Source organism: Nipponia nippon, unplaced genomic scaffold, assembly GCF_047370975.1.
Source record: "Nipponia nippon isolate SJK-2023a ecotype South Korea unplaced genomic scaffold, ASM4737097v1 scaffold_5, whole genome shotgun sequence".
Lineage (NCBI taxonomy): Eukaryota > Metazoa > Chordata > Aves > Pelecaniformes > Threskiornithidae > Nipponia > Nipponia nippon.
Genome location: NW_028262369.1, coordinates 89,357,628 through 89,383,762, shown reverse-complemented (window position 1 = coordinate 89,383,762; position 26,135 = coordinate 89,357,628). Strand labels below are relative to the sequence as shown.

General features: G+C 44.6%; 1 protein-coding gene across 14 annotated transcripts in view; it reads right to left on the bottom strand.

Moving 5' to 3' along the window:
- KALRN (kalirin RhoGEF kinase) overlaps positions 1-26,135 on the bottom strand; it is a 532,514-nt gene that overhangs the window by 48,223 nt on the left and 458,156 nt on the right. For 6 of the 14 annotated variants that reach the window (XM_087734558.1, XM_087734567.1, XM_087734561.1 and 3 more), the window contains 6 exons: positions 14,057-14,340; positions 13,089-13,193; positions 9,001-9,096; positions 7,210-7,340; positions 3,424-3,490; positions 2,037-2,140 (listed from right to left, as the gene is read on the bottom strand). In XM_087734558.1, coding sequence (XP_087590684.1) covers positions 2,037-2,140; positions 3,424-3,490; positions 7,210-7,340; positions 9,001-9,096; positions 13,089-13,193; positions 14,057-14,340 — 787 coding nt within the window. The remainder of the gene's footprint in view (positions 1-2,036; positions 2,141-3,423; positions 3,491-7,209; positions 7,341-9,000; positions 9,097-13,088; positions 13,194-14,056; positions 14,341-26,135) is intronic. The other 8 variants (XM_087734559.1, XM_087734562.1, XM_087734569.1 and 5 more) reach the window with 3 other exon arrangements.

Below are 26,135 nucleotides of genomic sequence, written 5' to 3'. Positions count from 1 at the left end.
GTCACACTTAAACAATGAATGGCACTGGTAAAAACACTCCATTGCTGGTATCAACTTAATATATGGTGAAGCTTTTTCTGACATTTTTTGTTTTGTGCTCACAAGGGCATCTGTCAGAACATAAGGACGGGCCCAGGCCGTGAGATAAGCACCTGAGGGACACATGATGGGAAGGACACTGTTTCCTGGGGGAGGGAAATGTCCAGAGCTGAAGGAAGATCCAGCCCCATGTCCATTGCTCAAGTCTGTGCATGCATGCTCAAATTCTAGTTAGCTGGAGCTGTAGAGTATTTCTGAGTGGCAGAGTTGAAATGATGACCATACTGTCCATAAGCAAGACATTGCTGTTCACAAAGTTACACTGGAAATAGCCCAGGGTTTGAAATAAGCCTTGTGTTTCCAGCAGCGTTTCAAAAGCTACTTGTATGAGTAAGATTTCCAAGGAACAGAGGGCCTAACTCAGAGTCAAAAGCATCAACTAGGTGTCATGGTTTAGCCCCAATGGGCAACCAAGCACCACACAGCCACTCGCTCACACTCCCCCCCCGGTGGGATGGGGGAGAGAATCTGAAGAGCAAAAGTGAGAAAACTCATGGGTTGAGATAAGAACAGTTTAATAATTGAAATAAAATACAACAACAACAACAATAATAATAATAATGATGATGATGATGATGTAATGACAAGGAAAACAACAAGAGAGTGAGAAAGAAACAAAACCCAGGAAAAACAAGTGATGCAACTGCTCACCACCTGCCGACCAACACCCAACCCGTCCCCGAGCAGCGATCGCTGTCCCTCAGCCAACTCCTCCAGTTTCTATACTGAGCATGACACCATACGGTATGGCATAGCCCTTTGGCCAGTCTGGGCCAGCTGTCCTGGCTGTGCCCCCTCCCAGCTTCTCGTGCACTTGGCAGAGCATGGGAAGCTGAAAAAGTCCTTGCCTAGTGTAAGCACTACTGAGCAACAACTAAAACATCAGTGTGTTATCAACATTGTTCTCATCCTAAATCCAAAACACAGCACTATGCCAGCTACTAGGAAGAAAATTAACTCTATCCCAGCTGAAACCAGGACACTGGGCCAAAGCATGTGAGAGCTTTCAGGTGAGACGGATCTTGAAGGTATTTGTGTTTTATCACCCTACTAGCCAAATATTAGTGGTATGGTCAGCCTTCATGATCCTATCAGCTGCATGTGAAGATGTTCATGTTGCTGAGAACCACAAGACATAGGAAGGAAACCATGACTTCCCAGCATTGCTACTGCTCATCAGTGAGAGGAATTGAGCCTACAGCTGTGACCCAAGAAGCACAATTACGGCAGCCTCAGTAGCTTTTCTGAGGATCCAGCAAGTACCCCACAAGCAGCAACCCTCTGGGAGCCATGATGGGAGTGCTTATGAGCAGTAGCTCAGGAGCTGTGGATGGACCACAGTGGTATCTCCTGTTGAGCCTCTTGTGGCTCCCCGGCAAGGAGCGGCAGAGCCATTGGCAGCACAGTACGGACACGGAGAGGACTCTCTTGTGTTCGACATTTCTGTCACACTGACCAGCACTCCTGACATGGTGTTTGAGCCAGCAAAAAGCTGTATCTGTGATTCGAGACAGCATGACAAACACTCTCCCATGAAGCCAGGCAGTGCAAAGCTATAGCCCACCAAAGTTTTTTTCACTGGGAAAAATTATTTTATGTAAGACCGATGCTTTGCATCATGCAGTTGTGCCGTTTTTGGCTGGATAGACAAAGGCCTATATCAGGATCTAGTGTATCGTGAAACTGTGGCTAAAAGCACATGAATTAGAACATGTTCTCAGGATTCAAGGTAGCCATGATTTGTGAAGTTATTAAGCAGCACTTACAAACCAACAGAGACCATGTAAAGTGAGGCAAGGTCCTTTGGAAGTTCAGCCCTGAATGACCTGCTGATGGTCAATTAAAAGCAGCTTAGACATACAGACACCATATACCCCAATCCTTTATGGACAAGCAGTTAGAAAGGTGCTTAAAAAGGAACTAAACCAAAAACTTACTCTTTGTGCCAGTCATAGATCTGGTGAATATTGCCAAATACAATCTTGTCTTTCCCTTTCATATCTTCAGAAACGCCTTTTTCTTCTATCCTCTTCATGAAGCCCTTTAGGATTAATGATCAGTGATTAGCAAAGGGTTCATTTGAAGGGGGAGCATAATTACACTCTTTTTTTTTTTTTTTCAAAGAAGCAGGATTTTTTGACACTGAAAACACTTAAAGTACCTTTTGTACAATTTAAAACCAGAAACCCATCTAGATACTTTAAATTACACAGTTCGTTTAAAAGAAAACTTCAAAGGATTTATTCTGAACATCTACAATACTTATACAAACTGTTATTAGATGTCGTTGAAGTGACAAGTGCAATTAGAAGGTAAAAGTTAAACAAAAGTAGTTTATCAAGCTCTTGGCTTCTCTGGTAAGAGGAAGAAGCCAGACTCTGTACAGAGTTCTTCCATTCATCACTGGGAGTGTTTTGTGGGAGCACAAAGCCAAGCAGTAAGTTTAAAGAGTTACATGAACAGGATTTCTCCACCTCCTGGGAGTTTCTTTACAAGTCTCTGGAGCACTGCAGCCCTGTCAGGTTTGCCAGTGGTGCATGATATAAACAGAAGATAACACAAAGGTCTTCAAGTTTGGAAGCTGTTGAAAATCACTGTTAGATGGGCTGATAATTCTTTTTGGAATAGCGAATGGCAAAAGCATTGCCAATAGCCCACTTCAATCAGGTCCCTCCAGTTCTGTGTTCTTACTGGGAAAAAAACTGGACCCTGCATGTGAGTTGGCTCTGACAGGTGATCCCTAGGGATCAGCCAGGTCTTTACACGTTGAAGCTTAAAAAACTATGTTTGCAAAACAGGGGCAAATAAAAAAAAAAAAAGCCCTCTATTTTACCTCAAGTCTTTTTGCAAAACAATAATCCATGGGCCACACATGCACCTCAGCAGAGATCCAAACCCAGCTTCTGGAACGGTACTCAGCCACAGGACTTTAGTCCAGGTACAAACTCAAGTACAGTATGTGTTACCATTACTCAATATGACAGCAAGAAATGCATGAAATAGGTGGTAGGCGCATAAGTTATTCTCCACCACTGCCCCCAAGGCTGCATTAGAGCAGAAAGAGTTTGTCACAAGCAGGGTAGCCAAGAAAAACGTTTGCACACTGGAGTTGAAACCTAAAATACAACATTTGTTAGATGGAAACAAAAATAGTTTCCAAAGGCATTTCTTCTTGTTTCTGTCAACATGAGAAGGGGACCATGGAAGCAGAGTGCAAAATAAAGCAGTTTGTTTCTCATGCTGTATTTTTTGTTGTTGTCACTTTTCAGCGTGGCGCTTTTTAGTGGGAAAACATTTTGCATAGCAGGACTTGCTTCAGCTCACCTCCACAACAGTTCCCAAGTCTTTGACGTAGTCTTTTTCAGTCTGTACCAGCTCATTTAAGACAAACCTAAATTAAAACAGAGCACACACATATTTGACCGTATTCCTTGATGTTACTGTTTGTTCCTCTTACCACATATTACCCCGCTGTCATTCCAGGTCATGTAACACAACTCACTCTTCACTCACTCACAGCTCAGTGGAATGTAAATGACAAAAAAGTCACATTTCAGGTCAGTAGTTTCAATTCTCTTAACCACTCTTTCCTCCTACCCCTCCTCCCACCCCCATCCCACGATGGTGCAAGAGCAGCAGCACAACCAGCTGCCGGTACTTTGAACTACCCCTCTGCTTTCCTCTCCTCCACCCCCCGTGCAGCCCTCCTGATCACGATGGAGACATGTCCTGACCCATTTTGCAGCAAGCAGGAGAGGAATTCTCGCCGCAGTCTCTCTGGCTTTGCCCAAGATTCATCGATTAAGATTTAATTTGGAAGTTTCAAACACTTGGAAAACAAATCCCCTCTCCCGTCATAACCAAGAGCTTAATCTTTCAGACGAGGTAATCTCTGTGTGGGTGTCAAATGCTTTACACTGATTTCAGACCTAATAATCCTGGGTCAGAGAGTCATCTAATGAAGGCCTGATGCATGCAAACAACAGCAAGCTAAAAAAAGCCCCTCCTTTGTAAGTCAAACTGACTAACCATATAATGTTCTTTCGAGGACAATTTCAAAAAGTTACAGCTTGCTGCAGACAGTTTGCCTCTCAGTTACGCCAATACATAGATTTGGCACATGACAAATAAACTCCATCTGTGCTCAAGTTTGCTACGGCAGTAACAAGGCTAACAAGATAGAGGAATGTTGTCATGTCTAATATCACTCTGTTCACATCAATCAGCAGACTGACCCACTTGAAATGATAGGGCTGAGGGCAAACAGTGCTAAGATAAAAGTCTGGTTGAAAATATCTAGAGGGAAAAAAAAAAGTAGATTGGTGTTTCAAGGAAAGACTCAGTTATGAGAGGTTACTGAGAAAATAAATCCTGCTCCTGCTGCACTCCCAGCATGTCCCTTGCTCAGCCAGAGCGGAGGAGACACCTGAGACACATGGCAGGAAGGGGTCAAACAGCTTCTTGTTCATTTGAGAGTGAAATCCAGCCCCCTTGGCGGAAGGCAGGGCTGGCAGCGGCGACGCCAGATGCTTGTGCTCTCTCCCAAGTGCCTTGCCAAGTTGTGTGCCTGGGTAGTAAACACGCACGGGGCGAAAGGCTGCTCTTTTACAAAGCAGCAGCGTGTGGCCTGAACAAGCGTACGCTGTACAGTCCCCTCTCGCTGGCTGACCTACCGTGCCCTTGCAAAAGGCTTGCCACGTCTCCTCCACGTGGGGAGGCATGCTGGGAGGTCACTTTTTGGCCCGCACCACTTCTGTCTGCATTGCTGCCCACAAACACAGAGAGCTGCTGAAAAGATGGGGAGAACCTCTCCCATCTGCCCACTGCCTCTCCCACACCCAGACTCCTTTGGTTTGAGTTACTGCAAGGATACATCTGGCCAAATCCTGCTCTAAAAATGAAGCAGCAGGTACTTGTAGTACTTTATGTTGCTGCACATGCAGGCAGGCGGGTTTGAATTAAAAATCACTGCAGCAACCAGGTGTCTATCAGGTGAACAGACTAGACCTGCAAATTTCCACTTCTTTTAGGAACCAGAGTCTGCATCTCCACTGCTTACCTTAAACTCGGCACCAGCGTTCCCCCAGCTTCCCTCTTCCCAGCAAGCAGAAAAATCAGCCTTGACCCTTTCTATTAGTTCTCTGAAGCCTACCTGACACAGGATCTTAGAGGTACTCCCAAATTTAAGGTTTCTAAGATGCATGCTGCCAAAAATTCAAGTTCATTCACCTCCTCATCCGATAACATGGAGCAAGGGCAGGCAGTTGCTTGGAAAGTGCCTGCCCTGGTCACCAGCAGGTATTGACTACACCGCTGTATTTAAAATGGCATGAACTGGAACAAGGACAGAGCCTCCTCACTTCTGAATAAGTCTGAATATCTGGATATCTTGTATTAAATCTGTACTGAACAATGCTACTCAATGAGACTATTGCCTTATTGCTCACAGAAACGCAGTGATCAAGTCTGACGGAATAGGGGTTTCCTAACACTAAGGCTAACTGCTGGCACGCATGTGCTGCCGGAGACATGGGAAATTACTGCCCATGGCTCTGCAAGGATTCAACTGCTGGTTTGTGGGGAATGGGGGGTCATAGCTCAAGTTTGGAGCTCAGCTGCCTCATATGGCTATGGAATTTAACACAATGAGCCGTAGAGATACAGAACACAGACACAAAGGAGATGGAGAGGAGACAGATGTCTTGTGCTGAAAGCCACTAGCAGGTGCTCCTAAACGTGCTGGCGTTTAGGAAATCTGGACGGAGGCAGCCACTAATTACACGTAACATGCTGCCAGTCCCCACGCCAGAAGCGTCGCAGCTAGAAAGCGGTCCTGGATCTATACTTACAGTGGCAAAGGTCTCCGCACTAAAACTGCAACCTGCAGTTAGTTGCCAGTTATCTAATTAATGAATTGCTACCAGAGAAACCCAAGAACTCACAATATTGAGGAGGTTTTAGGAGACAGGCGTGGGCAGAGATGTTCCCTGCGGGAAGGCTGACAGCTGTCTAGTAGAAAACTTCTCCCATTCAGAAACACATCTAGGAGGGTTATGTCCCTGCCTGCTGCTGGGAGTTGATCCGGTCCCTCACTGTATTGCTTCTCTGGCTTCCTACAACAAACTGCAGGAGGAAATGATGGCTGTCACAGACCTCTGACACTTTGCTCCTGCTTCCTCGTCTACCCTTAACTCCCTCCTTGTCCTCCCCCGACTTGGTTTCCTTCCCTGCTTGGCATCTCTCCCAAAGGGGCTGCTCTTCTTCCACCTCTCACCTTACCATACTCGAATGAGACCTGTATGGACCGTTACTTTTCCCATCAGTGTATGATTTGATTAGATGATTGCACTTACCATTGTTAGTTTAAGAGGCAGTATAAAGAAAACAGCTACCTGAGCTCTCTTTCATATAATTCTTGATTCTGTTTCCCCAATTCTCTGTGTCCTTCAGCCCAACCATGCATTTAAGAAATGCTTTAATCATGATAAGCTTTGAAGGCACAAGTGTTATTTCTGTTACATTTATGGGAGTGTACAGATAATTTTAAAAAACAACTTTCATGAGCTGTCACAATTTCTTTCCTCTCCCATTACCGTGAACACGAGGGTTTCCCAAATGAAACTTTCTCTTCAGTGGCGTGTTTCCACCACAAATGCATCTGAATTCTGCCCCTTCCTTTGCTAACAGCTGAGGCAAAAAATTATCTCATTCAAAAAATCCTAGTGGGATTCTCTGTTCTCTTCCTTGAAGGTAGCTAACAAGGTCAACCACACATCCCCCTTTGAGAGCTGATTTCACCTCTGGCAACACAGTAATTACAAAGGCAAACATCTCAGTAATACTTGTCTAGCTGTTCAGAGGCTTTTACAGCAACAGCTATTTGCTATCTGGGGTAAAAGCTGCACATTTTATAGAGTGACGATGAACTTCCTGGGTGTGCAAGTGCTTTTATAAATTATTTTCACAGGTTAAGAAAAAACAGAAGCAAGCAGAACCCAGTTTTACTCCCAGCTCCGTGCTCATTCACTGACGACAGAGCATTCTTTCAGTGCAGCTATGTGTCCTCCTTGGGTGCATATTTCAGAAAGAAGACGCAGCAAGACAACTTACATCCTGCCTCTCATTGCTTTGGCTTTTTGTTCCTCCTCAAGGTTTCGCGGGGGAGTTGAAGGCGTCATTCCTTCATTTAAGCAGCCAGTGGCATCTTTTAAGCTTCCTCGGTAAGATCCTCCTTCAAGGGTCTAAAAAAACCCCAAAGAACGATAGAATAAACATTATCCTTGAACTCCAGCATCAGTGTTATCTTCTGTTTCAAGCCAGTTCTGCAGTCAACACTACAGTCTAAAACCAAGCAGAGTATTCAGCAATACTTTCCCACAGGACTTAGTGAAACACAACCAAACTAGTTTTAAGTTGATATAAGACACTCCCCAAAAAGCATTAAAACAGAGAAGATGTCCTTTTGCCAGAAGGTGGAAAAAGATGTTCCAGTAGCCCCAGGATGAGAAAACTCTTCCAAATGATTTCAAAACAACCTAAAATATCCTGGTGTCTCAATGAGAACCAGCGTTAGTGTACACGTGGTCAGTGTTTCTCTGCCAAAGACTGAATGGGGATTCTTCGCAGTGAAGTAAAACACAAAATGAAACAGAAATAGATGGATACATAGTAACATTCCACAATAATTACAGTTTCCCCCAAATCCCTAGAAAGTAATTGCAATTGACCTAACAGCCTGCAGGCGGGGAAGAGAAAATAAAATATCCTCTGAAAATACATCTAACTGGATTAATTAAATACTCTTCAATTTGTTAGTCCCTCTATGGAATAAAACTATTCTGAGTAAATTTTCTGGGAATGTCCTTCTCTGTTTCCCATGTCTCAAAGAACTCCTTCACCACTTACTCCTTATCAAGCACCCTGTGAATGCAGACCAGCTTCATGTACCAACATCTCAAACCAAGAAAATACCAAAACTCTCTGAAATGATTGGCCAGATAAAGCTGCTTGCACAGAGTTACAGTAATTTAATCATCACTGTGGGCTTTTTTGTTTTGTTTTCACTCTCTTCATCCTTCCAGTATACGTAAGGAAATGAACCTTTGTAGGCTCATCATAACCCTGCTTTAATTCTGACTTGTTAATTAAGTTAAACTTGCTCAAAGCAAGCATTTACCTAATTTTAGAGGTCCTGGGACATGTAGAAAAAGGTTTAGCTTTTATATTAACATTCTGAACTGTTTCAGGGAAAACTTAAGAGAAGCCAAGATACGAAACAGGATTTACTCCTTGTCCGGCAAACATCGGACATGCAGAGAGAGTGCATGATACTGAAATTTTCCAACAAATTAAACCCAGAGCATTTTTATCGCTTATTCCACTCCCTGTCAGATAGAGTTGACAAGGCAGATTAAAAGTGATGCATCAATCTGTGTAAAATTAAAGCACAGCTGTGATACTTCAAGCAGTTCTACTCTTTAGAGGGTCTTTTCAGGGAAGCCAGAATACTAAACAAATTGACATCTTGGGTAGTAACACTCCTGTGCCTCAGAACAAGCTTTAAGACAAAACAAAACATCCCACTGTGTAATATACTGGAAAGAATACTGAGACCCCAGAAAGAGTACAGTACAGTAGCTCATACTCTGCAAAGCCCGCACCAAAAGCACCTTTTGACTATGCAGCACAGAGCCTACACGACAACGTGAGATGTAGGCTTCATATCATGTGGGGAGCAAAAATATTAGATACTCTACTGAGAAGCAGAGCACATAGGGTTAATAAAAGCATAGCAGATGAAGGTGAAAAGCAAGGAAACCAGAAACAAGAGGGAGACTTTAAAGCCCCTCCCTAGAGTCATATTAGGCCTGTCATGTACAGTTTTCACAACACTAAACTTACCAGCTTACTTTTGACCAACTTTTCTATTGCACTGACAAGGTCCGCAGCAGTTGGGACATCAGAGGAGCTCTGTCGAGCAGCTAGCAAAGAAGAGGACTGCAAGACACCAGGTTGCAAAGGAAAAGCAAGTTAGCAGGATGAGAAGGGAGTAGGAAACCAGCGGTCAGTGAAGCAGCTTCTGAGACAGGAGAACAAACGTGGAAGGGGAGCAGGAGGGTTAGAGGACCACATGCATGGTCAGGTGAGTGAGTGTGGCCGTATCAGACAAGCACAGAATTGCCATCCGCTTCTGGCTGCGCATCCCCCTGCAGCAGCTCCAAGGCTGGGAACCAGGGAACAGCGTCAAAGAGCTGAAGTTCATTTGCAACCAGGCTACAATACTCTTAAAATCTGTTGGTTCCTCCTTCAAAGGACATCTACGGTCTTACAGGCTCCAGAAAATTGATCTTCTTACTGCAGATGTAAGAAATTACTCCCTCCCCCATACATACATATTTAACAAATGCAGTGAAGTACAAGGTACACGTGGAGTTACATGCAATAGGGGAGGGAGGCAGGGGGGAACAAATCATTCCCCCTCCCTTCCCCACAGATCAATTGCGACTCCAAACGAACTCAGATGACACCTCCCATTCATGCAACTTCAGCCATCTAAAATGTGTATCTTTTCTCTCCCCTCTCTGCAATCAGTGGATTGGGAGGGAACACCCCTACATATCTCATCTACCCTAGGTACCTGGTGCAGGAGGGCAGAAACATTCTTTGGAGATGCCCACTTTTCCCTATTGACCTTGGTTAGAATATTTTCAGTCTCGCTTCTCTATGCCCGTCTGTTGGTCGCAGGTATTCGATTTTAGGTGCCTGACATCATGTAGTGTCTTTAGATGTCTCTACATTCAGGCAGCCACAGCTAATAGCTGCTGGTTTTTGCAAATCTCCAGAAACACCGATACCTCATCGATGTGCTACCCAAAAGCATCCCCCACGGCACTGCAAAGACTGGCCTCTGTGTGAAATATTCAGTTTTAGTTTAAGTTTTTTGCTCTGTATGGGCCTCTTCACCCCTTGGCCTTTGTCCTAAGAAGCCTCACTTTGGAAACCCAAACTCATGTGATAGCTATGGGAATTCGTATTTATTAGCTCACCTGTATGTACATTTCTTCTGAACGAAATACAAGCACTGACAAAAACTATAAACCCTTTAATAATCTGCTTTTGGCATGCTGACATGGACTAAAGCATGGCTAAATTTTTATAAATTCTGCATTAAAATTATTAAAACGCTTATTCATCTCTCAGCTGCTTAATAAAGATCTTCTGGAGAACACGTATTTCAACGAAGTCACCGTGCCGGTGCCAAGGAACACGCATCTGAGATTAAACAGCGCTGAGGAGTGAGACAGGGAGATGTGATGGCAGGAATTAGGCAGCTGGCCACCTCTTTAAGTGGCCCTTTGGGGAGGTTGCTCATGTTGAGTGACACAGCCCCAGGCAGAGAAAAAAAAGGCAAAGGAGACCAATGCCAACCAGAAGCCTTGTGACAGAGCAGAAGCGTGAACAGCCTGCCACTCCTCATCTCGTCTTTCAAATAATACATCTAATCAACAGTTCGAATTACAACAACAACAAAACCTACAGGTAATCAGGCTGGTAATTAAGGAATTAGGCTGGTAATGCAGGAATCTCATACAAATGTAAAAGCTCAGGCAGCCTGTTTCACCTGCAATGCAGACAGACCTGTCTAGGAAAAAAAAAAAAAAAGACTGAAAACGGGACTTTGAAGAGATACTGGACAAATACATAGACGATAACCGTCAAACAACCATTCTAGCAGGAGGAGTCCAATTTTTGGAGGCACTAAACAGCTGTTGCTCTCACTTCTTTTAACTGAAATTGCTCAATATATCCGAAAAGTAAATAACTAGGATTTTGAAGGGAGCATGGAAACATTTGCTGCCTACAAGTCTTTCAGGGTAAAATAAAACTCTTCTGTGACTGATGAGAGAGTCTGGTTTGTGTGGGGCAAATCAGAAAATGGTATTTCTGTTTCCCAGGAAGTAAATTAGGATTTTCTAATACGAAGATATCTTGCAATTTGTCTTTCTAAGAGCCTCCAGGAGCAGCGAGGCACAATTATTGCTGTCTTGCAGATGGGCTCAGGGAAAGGTGCCACCCCCTGCACCGTGCAGACATCTCCCACCTCCCACTGCTACTGCCCCACGCTGCTGCTGGTCCAACCTGAGCCCGTGCCTGGAAGCAGCAGCAGGACATGAGCAGGGAGCTCTGCCCGAATTAACACGGTTAAAGAGCTTTTGGCTCCAGCACGACTCAAACATTGCTAACGTGGTGTTCCTGTGCCAGGGAATTCAGGAGTCATGTTTGTAAGCTGAAGTTGTTTTCCCGCATGACAAAAAAGTGAGTAGGGAAAGACAAAGAGAGAGAAAAAGGGTTTTAGATGCATCTTGCTCTATTTCATCTTCTCTTTTAGGAGCGGGGGAAGAAACAGGATGCCAAAACGCTCTATAAAGCTTAGACATCTGGAGCGGAAAACAGTTTAATTCCACAATATTGGTGCTGTCAGAAATGTATTTAAGAAATACTGAAATCACATGGCATGTTAAAAATCAAAAATAGTGACCCGACTAAAGCAGTTTTGTTTTTCTTTAAAAAAAAACAAACACAAAACAAACCCCCCAAAAACCAAAAAAGCAAACTAACCCCAAAACTTTTAGCTAAACACCACAGGGAAAAAGCCAGGAGCAACTGCTCTTGTGGTGGGCATGGATCTACCACGGCTCTGCTTCGCTGACCTTTCGCCTCTGCCCCTTGCCTGCCAGCCAGCAGCACACGCGGCGCTCAAAGGGCAGGAGTCCATGACTCCAGCTGCTTCCTTCTGGTCTTGCTGCCACCACAATGTCATAACATTTTCTGACAGATTAGCAGCAAGCCCCCGAATCCTTTCCTCCATCATTCTGCTCCTTGAGTCCCAGAAATATTTGCGCCCTTCTCTCTCTGTATTTCCAAACTCCTGCCTGAAGCTTTCCCAAGAACATTCTGGGTTGTTTGTTTTTTTTTTTCCTGACAATTTATTAATCTCCCCTATCCTTGCTTCTTTGCATGCAGTAATTACAATCAGAGGATAGAGATACAGAAGTGGCAGTGCTAAAAACAGATGCCAGCAGGAAAGAGCTAAACAGGAGGATGGATTTCTACAAGGGAGACAACAGCACCAGGAAAGGGTGGGGGAGGACACGTGCCCACAGGACCCGCACTGACCGTGAATGCAAACCACTATCATGGCCATAATCACAGATTCTCACCCCAAGTCCAAGAGAGCAAGTGAAGCACTCTGCAAGCCACTGCAGCATCTACGACAGCAAATTCTGACTTAACATTCAACAGCTAACAGCAGAGAACTACCACCACCAGTATGGTGCACAAAGATGGGCAGACCAAAGCCTTTCCCACCCTCCTGAGAGGAACTTCAGATACTGATGGACCATTCAGTGATGATCAGCCACATATGCCAAAAATGCCGAATGATAGCACTTGGTAGGCTTTTCCATCTGCAAGTTTTAAAGCACTTCAGAATGGAGGGTGGATGGTGGGGCAAAGACTGACAACATTCCTGGACCCCAGTCACACACAAAGCCTGAGTGGAGAGCCCAAGCTATCTAACTCTTGGTAAAAGTGGTATTTCTGGATTCAAGCAGATGCCAGCATCTGTCCTACTCCTTGGCCCAGGCTGCCACCAAATACCATTTCTGCTGCTACTGCCAGCCACCAAAGGCACTTTTAAAACAGATGCAGAGAACATGTGTTATCAGCCTCGGTGGAATTTCTGACCACGCACAACACAAGCACACGATAGACCTGTCATGAAATGGGATGCCAGGGCTAAATTGCTTATCCAGCACTATTTGTAAATCCAGTTAGTGAAAGGTATTAGATTATGATCTGCACATACAAGTGTCTTATACCTACAAGTCTAGGCCCTGGATACTAGAAGATCACTATGAAACCACTGTGAGATGGCTATGTGAGAAATGCACTTAAACAGCAAACTGGTACAGTAGGGGAGGCCTTACCATCTCATCTTGGGTTGGATCATTGTCAAAAATCTTCATAGGAGGAGGAAGAGGTGTGTGAGACTCTTCATCTGGTTCATCTTCTCCCCAACCTTTCTTGCTCTTCTGAACAAAAGTTAAATATAATTAGAAGCAAGGCCGCGTTTCTTTTATCTTTTTAGGTATCTGAGCCCTACCACCAGGCTTTGAGTCTGTTAATACTAATACTGACTCAATATTGCGTTGGGTGGAGAGAATTGCAGGTAATGCTAAGCATCATGGAAGAGAAGCAATAAAGACGTAAGGTTTTGCCCATTAATCCTGGTGCATTCTAGGAGTTACAGAAATACAGTTTATAGGTCACCCAAGCAGCTAAGGCAGTTACAGCTGTCTGTGTGCTGACGGAAAAGTATTTTTTAATTTAAATGAGAGCAGCTCAATGTACACTTTTTAAAATGTGTTCCTGTATTTGTGTTCAGTTAGCATCTTCTCCATTTTTGGCTTGTAATTCCTTATTCACTTTATCAGGAGAGAGCCATTCTGGCAAAGAATATGCCTGCAGAGAAACTGCGGCTACAAATACATAGCAGATTTAACAGAAACATGACTAATTCTCTGAGTATTTTCTTTCAATAAGAAATTATACTGCCGTGGTAGGATAAAGGTGATACAAACCTCAGCAAAAAGTGATAACAGCTCCTCAAGAATAACTTCATTTCTATCCTCAGTAGCTTTCTAATAGGCTATTAAAAAAAATCTAGTCAAAGGACAATAGTATATGCAGGCTTTGAAATCCTGTTCCCTATATATTCCATTGCTCTTTGGATGACAATGCTGTTTGCAACACAGCTTCAATCAATGCAATTTTATATATGAATCGCTGCTCCCTCTAGACCCTAAGGGAACTGCATTTACTCAAGCGTGAATCAGACACTGCAGAAGGGACTATCAGAGATATGGTCTTTCCCGCAACAAATGCCAACACACACCTCATCTGCACTGTCTCCTTGAGGAGTGGTTTCATCTCCCGTCTTTGGTGAGCCGAGGTCAAAGCTCTTCCTGCCGTCTCGCACCTTCTTTTGTTTCTTGATGTTGCTCTCGGTCTTCCCACTGTTCAGTCGGCGCACAGGACTAGTCAACCATTTCTTCAGGGTGTTGGTCGAGCGCTTGGGGCCAGGAGAGCTCTGGATGGAGTTAAGGGATGGCTGAGGTTGTAAGTTGGCCACTGAATCAGACTTGCCCCCATTGTCATTGGAAGAGACGGAATATGCATCTGGAAGAAAACAATGCAGGTGACAGATCATATCAGCAGCTCCTCTATTTCCTAGTGCACATCAAGGGCTTGGCAATCCTCAGCATGAAAATACAAGCTGCCTCGATGAAAGGTTTTGTGACCTATGGACATTGTGTAAAGTTTATTGCACACCAGAGAGAGGAATACGCCCTGCAACAGCCATTTTTCAGAACCTTACACACTTCTCTCATTTCCTACCACGCTATCTGTCCTTATGAAAGACTGCAGACAGCAAAGTTATCTAGTTTTTGACGAAAGCCTGAATTTCATGCTACGTGCTGAATTTCTCAGTTTCTTCCCACGGATTTCCTTGTGAATTGCCAGGAAGAAAATAAGCACAAAAGCAGATTACTACAGGAGACCTGACAGCCACCAACACTTTGTCAGGTTCCAATTCCATAAATGTTTCTCAGCTGTTTCCAGACCCCAATGACATTACTGTTAGTTAGACTACTTATTAACTTTTGAAGGTTGTTGAAGCACCTTAAAATTATCTCCTTTGCCCCTGAAAGCAATTTGTCAGAAGACTTCACACCTTCCCTAGAACTAAGAAACTGCAATGAACAATTACAAAAGATGACAAATTGTTCAAACCGAAGCAAACTCCCAAGAAGGAGATACAAGGCAGGCTTAAAATTAAAACAGATTTCCATTATATCCAAGCAGGAGATTCTGCTGAACTGTATCCAACTGCTATTATTGATATAAATGTTCAGACTAGCACCTTAGAAATGGGTGCAACCTCCTTTATTCCCCTCAAAAGCAACAGACCAAAGATGAGCCAATGTCAATAAATCTTTAAAATCAAAGCCAACAAGTTGCTTGAAGATTTCTCAATTGCCCTTTAGGAACAAGTGCCCTGCTTTCACCTTTATGAAACCATGGCAAGGCAACTCCCTCCCCAAGAGCAACCAGGGACCGAGACGTTTAATCCCACACAGTTTAAGATGAAATTTTTTTTTACAGAATTCAGAAATTATCACACTCCTGTAAGATACATCTTAGACTGTACATCAGAAAGCAGTCAGCTGATGATATTAAAAATTTTAAGATGGTTATCTTGAATCTTTTATTTGCTCCAGCAGAAAACAAAACCATAAGTTACAACACATGCAAATAGCCTAGTGCATCCAGATATTCTCAGTTCAGCAATAAATATCATTAGAGATATTTGAGATATACATGAGATATATGAGCACTGGGTAGTGCACGTGCTGAGGGAGAGCTACTCTCCCAGAGAATTGTTACCTGTCTTGGTTTAGAAGCCAGTTCCTGCTACCTGCATGCAAAGCTCCTACCCTGCTGGGCAGAGCTGCTGAGCAGAGATTGCAGCCTGCCTTGTCTGCCAGCTTGTAAAATGCAGACCATGAGAGTTATACTATTTTATAATATTTTATAACCATTGACAGCCTCAGTCAGAAGTTAAACCAATAATTTATTACATACCTGAGGTCAAAAGTCAGGTTTTTGGAACATACAGAAATAATTGTAACAAGCTAGAAGAATTCAAAGTTCATTTCCCAGACAGGAAGAAAATCCAAATCATCTGTCTTCTGATGACAGGAGTGAGCATGAGAGGGGCTGGGAGGAGGACGGATCCCAGGTGGAGCTGCTGGGTTTTTTGTGACACTCCTCCGTAAGGACAAAGTAGCAGTCTTATCTCAAAAAGGCCTGGGTTTAGCCAGCTCCTGTTGATATTATTTCATGCACATGAAGTGGCGTTAAATCAACTAGCGCAAGATAACATTTGTCAGTGGCCAGCTTATCTTCCACTCAATAGGCTTTAGATAAGTCTCCTCTCGCAGGATCCACGTGATGCTCCGGGAGTTTATCAGTGCACCATGTGTCAGCAACATTCAGGGTTTCGCGATGGTGATTTTGATTTTGCAAGCGCCCTCGCCCCTCCGTCCCCCAGCAGCACCGAAAGCCCTGCAGGCAGCAGGGGAAGCACGAGGGCTCCTCGCCCAGGGGCTGTGCCAAGCGGGGTGCCCTCAGGTGCCCATGCTCCCACTGCCAATGCAGGAGGATTGACTTTGGGAATTACTGGTGGAAAGGGAGCCGGGCTGCAGTCACGGAAGGAGAAATTCTGGAAGTGATCGCTCTGTGGAGGCTGCCGCTGTCAGGGATGATTTGAGGCAAGCAGCCGTATCACAGACTCACTGCCTTTGCTGGGGACTGGGTTTGGGGGGAGGTTGAGGAGAACCGAGGACAAGCTGACCTTCCCACATTTCAGTTGATTAATGTACAGAGAGGTTTTTACTACAGCTTGGAAGTAACACAGTCCAAATCCCTACCTCCAGTCAATGGCACCTTGCCAATTTAACTTTTAGTAAGGGAAGGGAGTGGATAGGAGGCTAAATGGAGCCTGGGACAACCCCATCCACCCCAAGGATTTGTTACCAGGATGCACAATCCTACCTCAGCCTGGCAGGCTCGAGGCAGGGCCAAACCCAGGAACCCTGAAGTCCATGATGGAAGGGGCAGGGACCTCCCTTCCCACCAAGAAACATTCCTGGTTTTATGAGCAGGGCCATGCCCTGGCCTTGCTGCCTCCCTCCCCTTTCCCCAGGCAGCACAGCCATGGCCGGAGCACGGAGAGACACACAGCACCTCTCACACCGTGGCACTCTTCACTCGAGGCCGTCCCGGGGAAGCGACAGTCAGTCATTGTCCCCTGTCCTCCTAGGGAAGGCAGCAGGTGGGCAGAAACAGCCCGAGTCCTGAGCTGGGCCACAGCCCACCCTGCCCGCTTGCAGGAATTTTGTCCAAAGTTTAACGTAGAGCCAGGAAACCTCTGCAGACCCAACACCAGGCCTCCAGAGCCACAAGCCATGATGAAAGCCAACCCAAAGGTTTCCAGAGGCAGGTGTGTTACACCGTGCAACGATCCCACTTGAGCAAGGCTCTGGATTTTCCCGCTCAAGGTCATCCCTTTGGTGATGAAAAAGGCTATTTACCAAGGTGTTGCTAAATCTCGGTCGTGCCATGCTGTACACAACCCTGGCAGATATGAAGTCTCCTTCTTTCTCCTTGTCCACTGAAATGCCCTGGCTGACCACTGTAAGGCATCTAGGACAGAGCCTGGGCTTCGCTTGGCCCATGCAGCCCAAGACTGGAAACATGGCCTTACCTTACCTTTACATGATAACGTAGTCTCCGCTGGCTGGAGGACAGGCAGGGAGGTGGAAGAGAAAGGCTATAAATCTCTCTGCTCCCCAGCCACCATGAAAGCCCCTCGAGGTGGGGTGAGTTTGCTCTACCCAGCACCCTACACATGTACAAAGCACTCCCATCTCATTGTCCCACTTCCCACCATTGCCACACATGCACTATCCAAAAACCACACCGAGAGTCCACATACAATGTTCATAACCTTTTTTCCTTTTTTTTAAAGGAACTGCAAATACAGACACATTTGTGAGCAAGTCACGCTTGCCATTTGCCAGCCCTCCTGAGAATGATTTCCTTTGCACATAAAGCAGGTCACCTCAACATGGTCGCAGAGGCAGGACTGGAGCTCAGGGAAGAGCAGAGCTCACGAAATGAGAGACAGAAACATGCAACACAAAAAATCTGCCAGGAAAGACTTTGGAGACAACCTCCTAAGCCGTGCTTGTGTGAGCTCCACTGTTTCCACAGCACGTACGGCTACAAACGCATTAATCATGACACTTGATACTAGCCTGTGATCCAGACACCAGGTAGATCAAGCGGAAGAGGAGGACATGTTATCGTGCTCTTCTTGCAAAGCACTAGCACGTATGTGCTTTGCAAACTGTATTGGTAGAGCTGTTCGGAAACACAGTTTGCTTAAGAAAAGCCAAAGAGCACTTTGGAAAAGATGCAGCGGCACATTGCATGGTAATTCAGGCAGCCGCCACTGCCCACAAGGACCAGCAAAGCAGTGGCTGCCCCCACACCGCAGCGGGTCTGCAGGAACGTCAGGGCTTGGCAGAGAGCTGCAGTGAGCAGTCGTCCTGCTACCAATGTCCTGGGACACATGCGTCTAAAAAAAGGTATTTGGTGAAGCAAAATGGGTGTAGGGAGGTCAGCAGACTAGTGTGGCTAGATTGATTTCCTGGCCAAACCATTCATTCAGACAGAAGAAATGATGGTTTCCAAAACACCCCTAAGCAAACCTCCAAGAAACTTCTGGCAATAGGACTGTGACAGATACTCAGCCAGACCAAAGAGCTTTAACATTCAGGGCTTTTGCACCGCTGGAGGCATGAAATATTTGTTGTTGTTGCTCAAATGAACAGCCGCCTATAAAAGCACAGCTCTTTTACTTGAAAAATGGAAGGTTCCAGTTCTGTGCAACCTTGGGTGAAAGGAAAACCGAAAATCTCATAGACCCGTTTTAGAGGAACAGTTGTATTCCCATTTGAGTCAGCAGGAATTACTGCTGGAACATAAATACAAGGCATTTTATTTTTACCTCTCTGTTCCCCAGAGCATGCATGGGAGGGAAGGTCTGTCTGACCAGGCAGCACCGGACTCATCTGCAGAAACTCGTATCTCTAACGGGGAAAGGGAAAGGCTTCTCAGAGCAACTCAGAAGAAAACATCAGGCTTCTCTTTTTCATCCATACTAACCACAGATCATATATGATAGGAAGGAAATATGCTTCCATAACCAGAAGTTAATACAGAATATAGCTGTGAAGACAGGTGACTATGGCAGGACATGATCTTTCTTCAGGTGAGAAGAGGTGAATCTTCTTCTGATTTATGTACAGCTCCATTTCTCACTCCAGAAAAACAGCCTGAGAGAAAAGCATTTTTCCACAGAAGTCAAAAAAGATGAGCCAGAATGGGAACTCTGTAATCCTATTAGCATGTGCACTTAAATCAACAATTTTTTTGCAGAAATAATTCCACTCATGAATGAAAGCCAATAACGACAATCTGACCAATGAGCATATAAATTAGCTCTGCTGTGCTTGACAGAGCCTGTTTTCCATATTTAGTGATTCCTGTAAAATAACATTTCTGACAAAGATGGAATTGAATCAGATGTGGGTGAAAGACTAACTCGGTCTTTACTTGAGCTATTATTTCCTGAAGAATGGGAATCTCTGTACCAGAAAATCTTGGAAAGCAGGAGTCATCTAGACCCATCCTACGCACAAACAAAGCCTCTATGTTAGTATTTCACACTAAACAAACAAGAATCATCTAAACCATCAAAATGCCCCCTCTCCTGCCCTTTCCAAGAGCATTTCCTTCACCACACCGGCTGTAGGCTCCAGTTCACAGCTCTCAGCCCCTTGAGGCTTTATACTCTCCCTTGGGAAACGCTGCAGAGAGAGCCACCACGGATCTGCTCGATGGCTTCAGGGCTAAAGCTCTACTCGATGGATGCAAAGATGGCAGAACAAGGTATGAAAACTGCTTCTTTAGCCTCTTCTGTGCTTTTGTATTAAATGTCCAAAACACGCTCAGTGAAACATTTTTATTGGCACCAGTCAGGGTTACAAAACTTTGTGGCTTAGACAGATGACAGTACCGATCCCAGTTTTAGCGTTAGAGCCTTTTCTGCCTGTAAAACCTGGCATGGATTTGCAAAAATTTGGGAGGTTAACAACATTTGGATAATACAAAGTCACTTTATAACTATTCCTCAAGTGAAAACATTAGTTCATAGCAATGTAAATAGGGACTCTGACAACTTTTAATGTCAACAGATAAACTGTCTCCTCAGGCACTGCCTCTGAAAAAGGCTACAGCGAAGAACGTAGAGTGAACACGAGGAAATTTTCAGTGCCTGTGTCAGACAAAGATAGAGGACAACTGGCTTGAAAAGCCCTTTAGATTAGAAGTACGTTAAACTTTTGCAACGGAATTACGAAACTCGCCCTGGAGTCCTCTCCGCTCCCTGCTCTGCTCAGCCACTCTACGCGTGTCCAGCCTCAGACCTGCCGTGCACTTCGGCTGGAGGGAAAAATGAGGTGAGACCACATAGGACCCAGTTTCACACCAGAGGGTAAAGACATGTGCAAACTACGCCGTTGAAATCTAAATGCAAATTTTGCTCCAAGGTTCAAATGTTCTTCCTAACTTTATAATCTCCTGGAAATGAGCAGAATTGAGAAGGTTCAACTCAATTTTCTGTTTGTGTCTTGGGAGTATCATTTGAAGCTTCAAGCTGGAAGTAACATCAAAAGGCACAAATCAATCTGGCAGGATTCTCGCAATTCCATTTACGTGCATGAAATTACTTCTGTCCAAACTCAAGAAGAATGGTATGGAGTTAAATATTTTATGCAAAAGTTTCTAGTCTAATAGAGAAAGTAGCCTACACTGCTAAAAACAGACATACTTGACAAACTTTCCAATCACTGTAATATAAAAACTCAAAATTTGACTTTCTGTTTCACTGCCAAACATGCAAACAAGACTAACTTCCAAAAAGAACAAGGGAAAAAAAGGACTAGAAACGAAATTAATCACAGAACATTCAGAACACACTTTTTCTTTATTGAATAGCTGGTATTTCTTGGAAATGGGAAAGAAGAGCTGCTTTGAGATTGAGGATGATCTGCAGTTCCCTTTGGCTACACTGCAAAACAGGGGATGCTCCTGGGGGATACTGCATACGGATTTTGTCTTTGGGAAATGGTCATCTATCTGTTGGTTTTAATATTCAACTTCCTGATCATTGCTTCCAGGTAGAAACCTAAGCCGAGGAAAACACGCACTCACCTAGCTGGGATGGACAACCACCGTCACTCAGAGAAGCTCATTTTTGTGGCAGTCAGCAGCTCACTTCATGCTCTCAGCAGTCAAGGAGTTGTGCACACTTCTGCCCAAGGGTGATACAGAGTGGGAATCACACCCTGTAGGAGCCTCTCTCTTTCCATTAACTACAGAGGGAGTCTGAGGAAATTACACCCTTAGCTAAATTTAGTTATTGTGAACCCCCTTCCCACATTTGAGTATGTTTCATACCAGGCCGATCTCGCAGCAGGAAATGATTAGCTGAAGTTAAGCATCTGACAATTCACTTTAATGAGCAATAACTCATGGCAACCCGCCATTAGCTTCAGTTGAAGAGCTTTTATTTTTAGCTAGTGTTGCTCAGATGCAGCTTTCATCCAGCATGCGCTGGGAAAGCTGACATCCCAAAGTAGTCTCCAGGTCTTGGTTGTGCCAGTCGGAGTGTCAGGGCTCGAGAGCTCCAGTTCCTGGAGGTCAGAGAAAAGTCACTGCAGTTCTGGGAAAGTTTCAAAGAGTGAGATAAAACCAAAAGCCTGGAGAAACAGCACAGAGGCGTGCGGTCTCAAGAGACCTTGCAAGAAAAGTTACTGAAATCCTGACAGCGTGCTGAATGAGTGAGCTGGGTCTCCAGGGAGAGAAACAGCACAAGGGGAAGGCACAGAGAGAGAGCCTTCTGAAATAAAACATGACTTTGTTTCTGTCCAAGAGTGCCTAGTGAGAGGAACAGCTACAGAAGCCATCTCTATTGTATCTGCTGCTTCATGTGGACCTAAAGCTATTGTCAGAGGTGACTGTATGGAGGGCATGGGGAAAAGAGGAAGATGAGTCCTCAGATGAATACAGGGCAGGGTCTCATTTCCTACAGACGAGCATTTAATTGAGGAGCTGCTGCACGTGAAGGCAGAACATGTCCTTGTGCCTCTGAAGAGGCTCTCAGAAAAGTGTGCACCTCAACCCCGCGGCACCAAGCACTTGAACAGCAGATGAAACATCTGCGGTCCTCCTCTCTGGGCGTCCCGCTCAGAAACGTGTTTCCATAGAACAGCTTACAACTGTGATGGGTATCTACAACTTCTCCGCTGGGAGGTTTGAGACTTAGCCTGACAGATTCATCCTGCTTCAGAGTCCCATCTGACCCTTCACATAAGCTGCTGTGAGTTCATGACAGGAATAATAAGAGAACAAACATCGACAGAGTGAAGCCACCAACCCGTTGGCAAGTGAGATACTCCTAGCCAGCTGCTATCCCAAAATACGGAGATAGGTACGTTATTGGCCTGCCTTGAGTCCTTCAAGGAAACCTCGCTCGTCTCCCCAACAAAGCAACAACTTTTTAGAATAGGTTTTTACTAAATAAAAGGGTGTGGATAAGCTCGGAAAAAGAGCAGTTGCTCCACATGGCAGAGTTTGAGGCCAGACGCAGTATTTCTACACACTCGATTTCATTCACCCATTCTTTTGCCTCGGGTTTGTGCCCAGCACATATCCCGGACCAGCCCAGAGCACAGCGAGAGCAAGTCCAACACATCTGCGGGGAGCGCACGTCCGAGCAGCCTTCCCGTAATGCCTCACAGCTGGGAGAGCAGATTTCTGAAGTCAAGAGGCACGCATTTTGCTTTAGCAAAGAAAGGAAATAAAAAGTCAAGACTAACAAGATCCAGTAAGGGCATGCTTTTCTTTTTTTTTTTTTTTTTGAACAAATCAACATTTATTTGAATTTAGTCAAACAACTCGTTGAAGCACTTCTCTAAGTTCTACTTTACATTTTGTATTTACACTGTCCTTGTTCTGTGACAAAAATAAAGTAATCCCCGACCCTGAAGTTTCCAGAATAGGTGCCGCTAGCAGCAAAAAGAACAAAGCCCCAAACACAAAGCAAAAATCCCCCTTGGTATATTTTGATAGGAGACTTATGCATGTTCCGTAAAAAAGAACCCTGAACCTTTATGGAAACCTATATGGGATGATGAGGGGGAAAATGTCATGTTTGAAGCTGAACAAGAACAACAGCATTTGCTGGCCTTTGCAAGTACACTTACTTTTAGCATAAGGAACTGTGAAATGCTTAGACACCCACATAGAAGCAGACTTTTTAACTTTGATCTAAGCAGTTTTGCTCTGCTGGGAGCATAAGGGTACCAGAGTCGGCGAATACCATCTTTTATCCTGGTGGTGGGCACAAAACCAAACTTTATTACACATGGTTTCCAAGCAGCTGTTAGTACAACACAAGCCTTATTCTTTTGCAAAGTGTCAAGGGTCAGCTTCATTCAGCAGCTCCCAAATTGAGCTACTGTAAGAATTTTGAAGTAATTTCTCAGTTAAATGACATCGTTGCTAAGGTCAACTCTGCCTTACGCTTGAAGCCAGCAACCTCTATGACAAGGTGGACCACTCTGCTGAGCAGGACAACATTTGAATATGTCTCCCTACCTCAAAGGGAACTGTGGCTGCGTACCCAAACAATTCCTCATGGAAACAACAGAAGAGTATCGGTGACAAAATAAATTGGAATTGGGGAAAAAAAGCAAGAACAGAACCCAAAGCTTTTTGGGATAGGAAGAAAAACTGCATGTTGAGAAAGAAGGGATTGGTCATTAAACTTTCCAGGCACACACAGGGCTCAGAAAGCACAGAAAACAAGCAGAACAAACAAACACAACTGTGTGCATCTTAGCGTCAGCTTCTTTTGCCAAATGCAGTAGCTTCCAACATTCAGCAGCTGTGTCTTGCTTTCTAGTGCTGTGGAGTTCTCTTTGGTACTTGGAGGCTGTCAGGAGCTCCGGGCAAAGAGAAAGTCTTTGTCCATTTACCAACCAATTCCAAAGGCGCTGATCTTGAATAACTTTACTAAGCAAGAGTGACACAGATGTCTAGGAAAGGGGGCTTTTCTCTTAGTAAAGTTGTGGTAGGTGCAGTGGAAACCCAAGGCAATCTACATGCTTGTCAAATTGTGCCTAGGTAAGAACAGAGTCCTCCATGAACGTCTCTCATTTGTTCACTCTTAAATTATTCAGGCTCTGACAGCCCCTGAAAAGAAAAGAACGGAATAAGAATAAGTTGCAAGTGGTGCAGGGCAAGAGCGGACACCACGTAACCACCAAGAACAACGAGGTTGGGGTGTTTGACGACAGACACACTGCAGCCGGAGCCTCCAGGGCTGGTGCCCAAAGCAGCTTCCTCCACGCCCTTGTCCTCCAGAAATACTAGCGGAAAATACAAGCTCACAGCAAAGGTACTGGTTGGGATGAATTAAAAGAAGTAATGAATGAAGTAAATGCAAACAGCGGGTTGGAAATAAAACACACAGATAAGAACTGCTGGTGCTTGTGATGTTTTGCTGTTTGAACACGGCACAGGGAAATGGCTAAGCAGCTCGAAGACTTTTAACTGCACACTCAAGACTATCAGTTAGACTTGTGGGAAGCTTTATTTCACTCAGCTTAAGAAGGAAAATCAGAACATCACTTGCTGTCCCATATAACAGGCTCACGCGATCTACATCTTGGTTTTTCGTTTGACAGCTCTCCAGGGCTGGGAGCAGATCTGTGAGGAACTTTCCCCGTGGTGCCAGTCAACAAATTTATCAAATTTCAGGTGATGAAATCACTACTACACTCTATCTGCGTCAGCAAGAAAGATGGGATGGGAACTTGAAGTCTCAGAGAGCGTCTGCTGCACAGGAACAGGAGAGCTCTCTGCAAGCGCTCTGCTGAGGTCTCAGCCCTCTGAAGCCGTGCAAGTGCCTTGACCCAGCCACCAGCCTTCTCAATAAGGCTAGTCCTGAGAAACTCATTGATTTTGACTTCTGGAGGACCACACGGAGCCTCCCACGGCTTTTACGGTGCCTACACCATTGCTCCTTACCAGCAGCCTCCTCATGGAAAAAATTCTACGTCCAGCTTAGCAGAGATGTGGAGAGGTGCACTGCATGAACTGCACTGCTTCATTCCCAGCTGCACCACTGCATCTAATTGCAAATAGCTGTAAAAATGCTCTACCAAGCAACATGTCTAATAAGCGATTATCATTACAAAAGCCATCTTCACTACTGCTGAGCAGTTGCTTTCTTTCGGCCCCATCTTTCAAAGTAATTAGGAAAAAGAAACACTTATTTGAACACAACAGCGAGGGCTGGACTGGTCTAGCGGTAGAGGCTCTTTGATTCTGGAAAGACTTTGTCAAATACGGGTGATCTCTTACTGCAGTATAAGAAGTCTGATCACTGACAGCCACCTGCCTGCTAGTTTAGTATCTCCAGGACAAGTGACTGCAGTGAATATTCAGTGAGCATTAGCCTTTAGATGTTTGTCTGGAGCTTGCCTTGCTTGAGGACTTTCTTAGACACACCGCCAGATCAAATTTTACGGCAACACAGCTCTGAGCAGCTACAGCTCTCCCTCTGAGCAGCCCAGGATGTTCAAGCCTGAATAATTTCTCCGATACTAAGACAAAGTCAACTTAGATGCTGCTGTCTGCTCAGCACCTGCGCCCTGGCAGGAGCTGTGCTCTACTGTTGTGGAGCTGAAGTTATTACTGTAACATTTGAAGTGTTTGCCTCCTTCTTGCCTAAAGCTATGGTTTTCATTCTGCTGCCCTAGAAAGGATCCCTGTTGATTAATACTTATTCCATTTCCTAAAGAAATCTACTCAGCCTCCACAAGCTTCAGCTGAGAGCGATGTTTGAATATCGTGTTGATCCTCAGGGTTCAAACTACAGAAGGTACAAAGAATACCAGACTTGAGGCACTTCAATGGTATCAGCTGTGAATCATCTTTTTACATTGTACCGCTCAAGATACATTTGGATCTAAAATACATTTGCATTTCTAATTAAAACAGATTACCATTAGTAACTAAAGAATGTCTTAAATCAGAATCCTTAGGCCATAAAAGCTAATTGCATGATGCTAAAACTGGATTTCAAAAATATACATATTATACCCCCTGCAGGATTAATTAGGCAACATCTCTTCAAAAGAGTTCTCAAAGGTGTATTTATTCAGCATGTGGTTAAATTATACTGGGTTGTGCAACACTTTTCATAGCCTGCC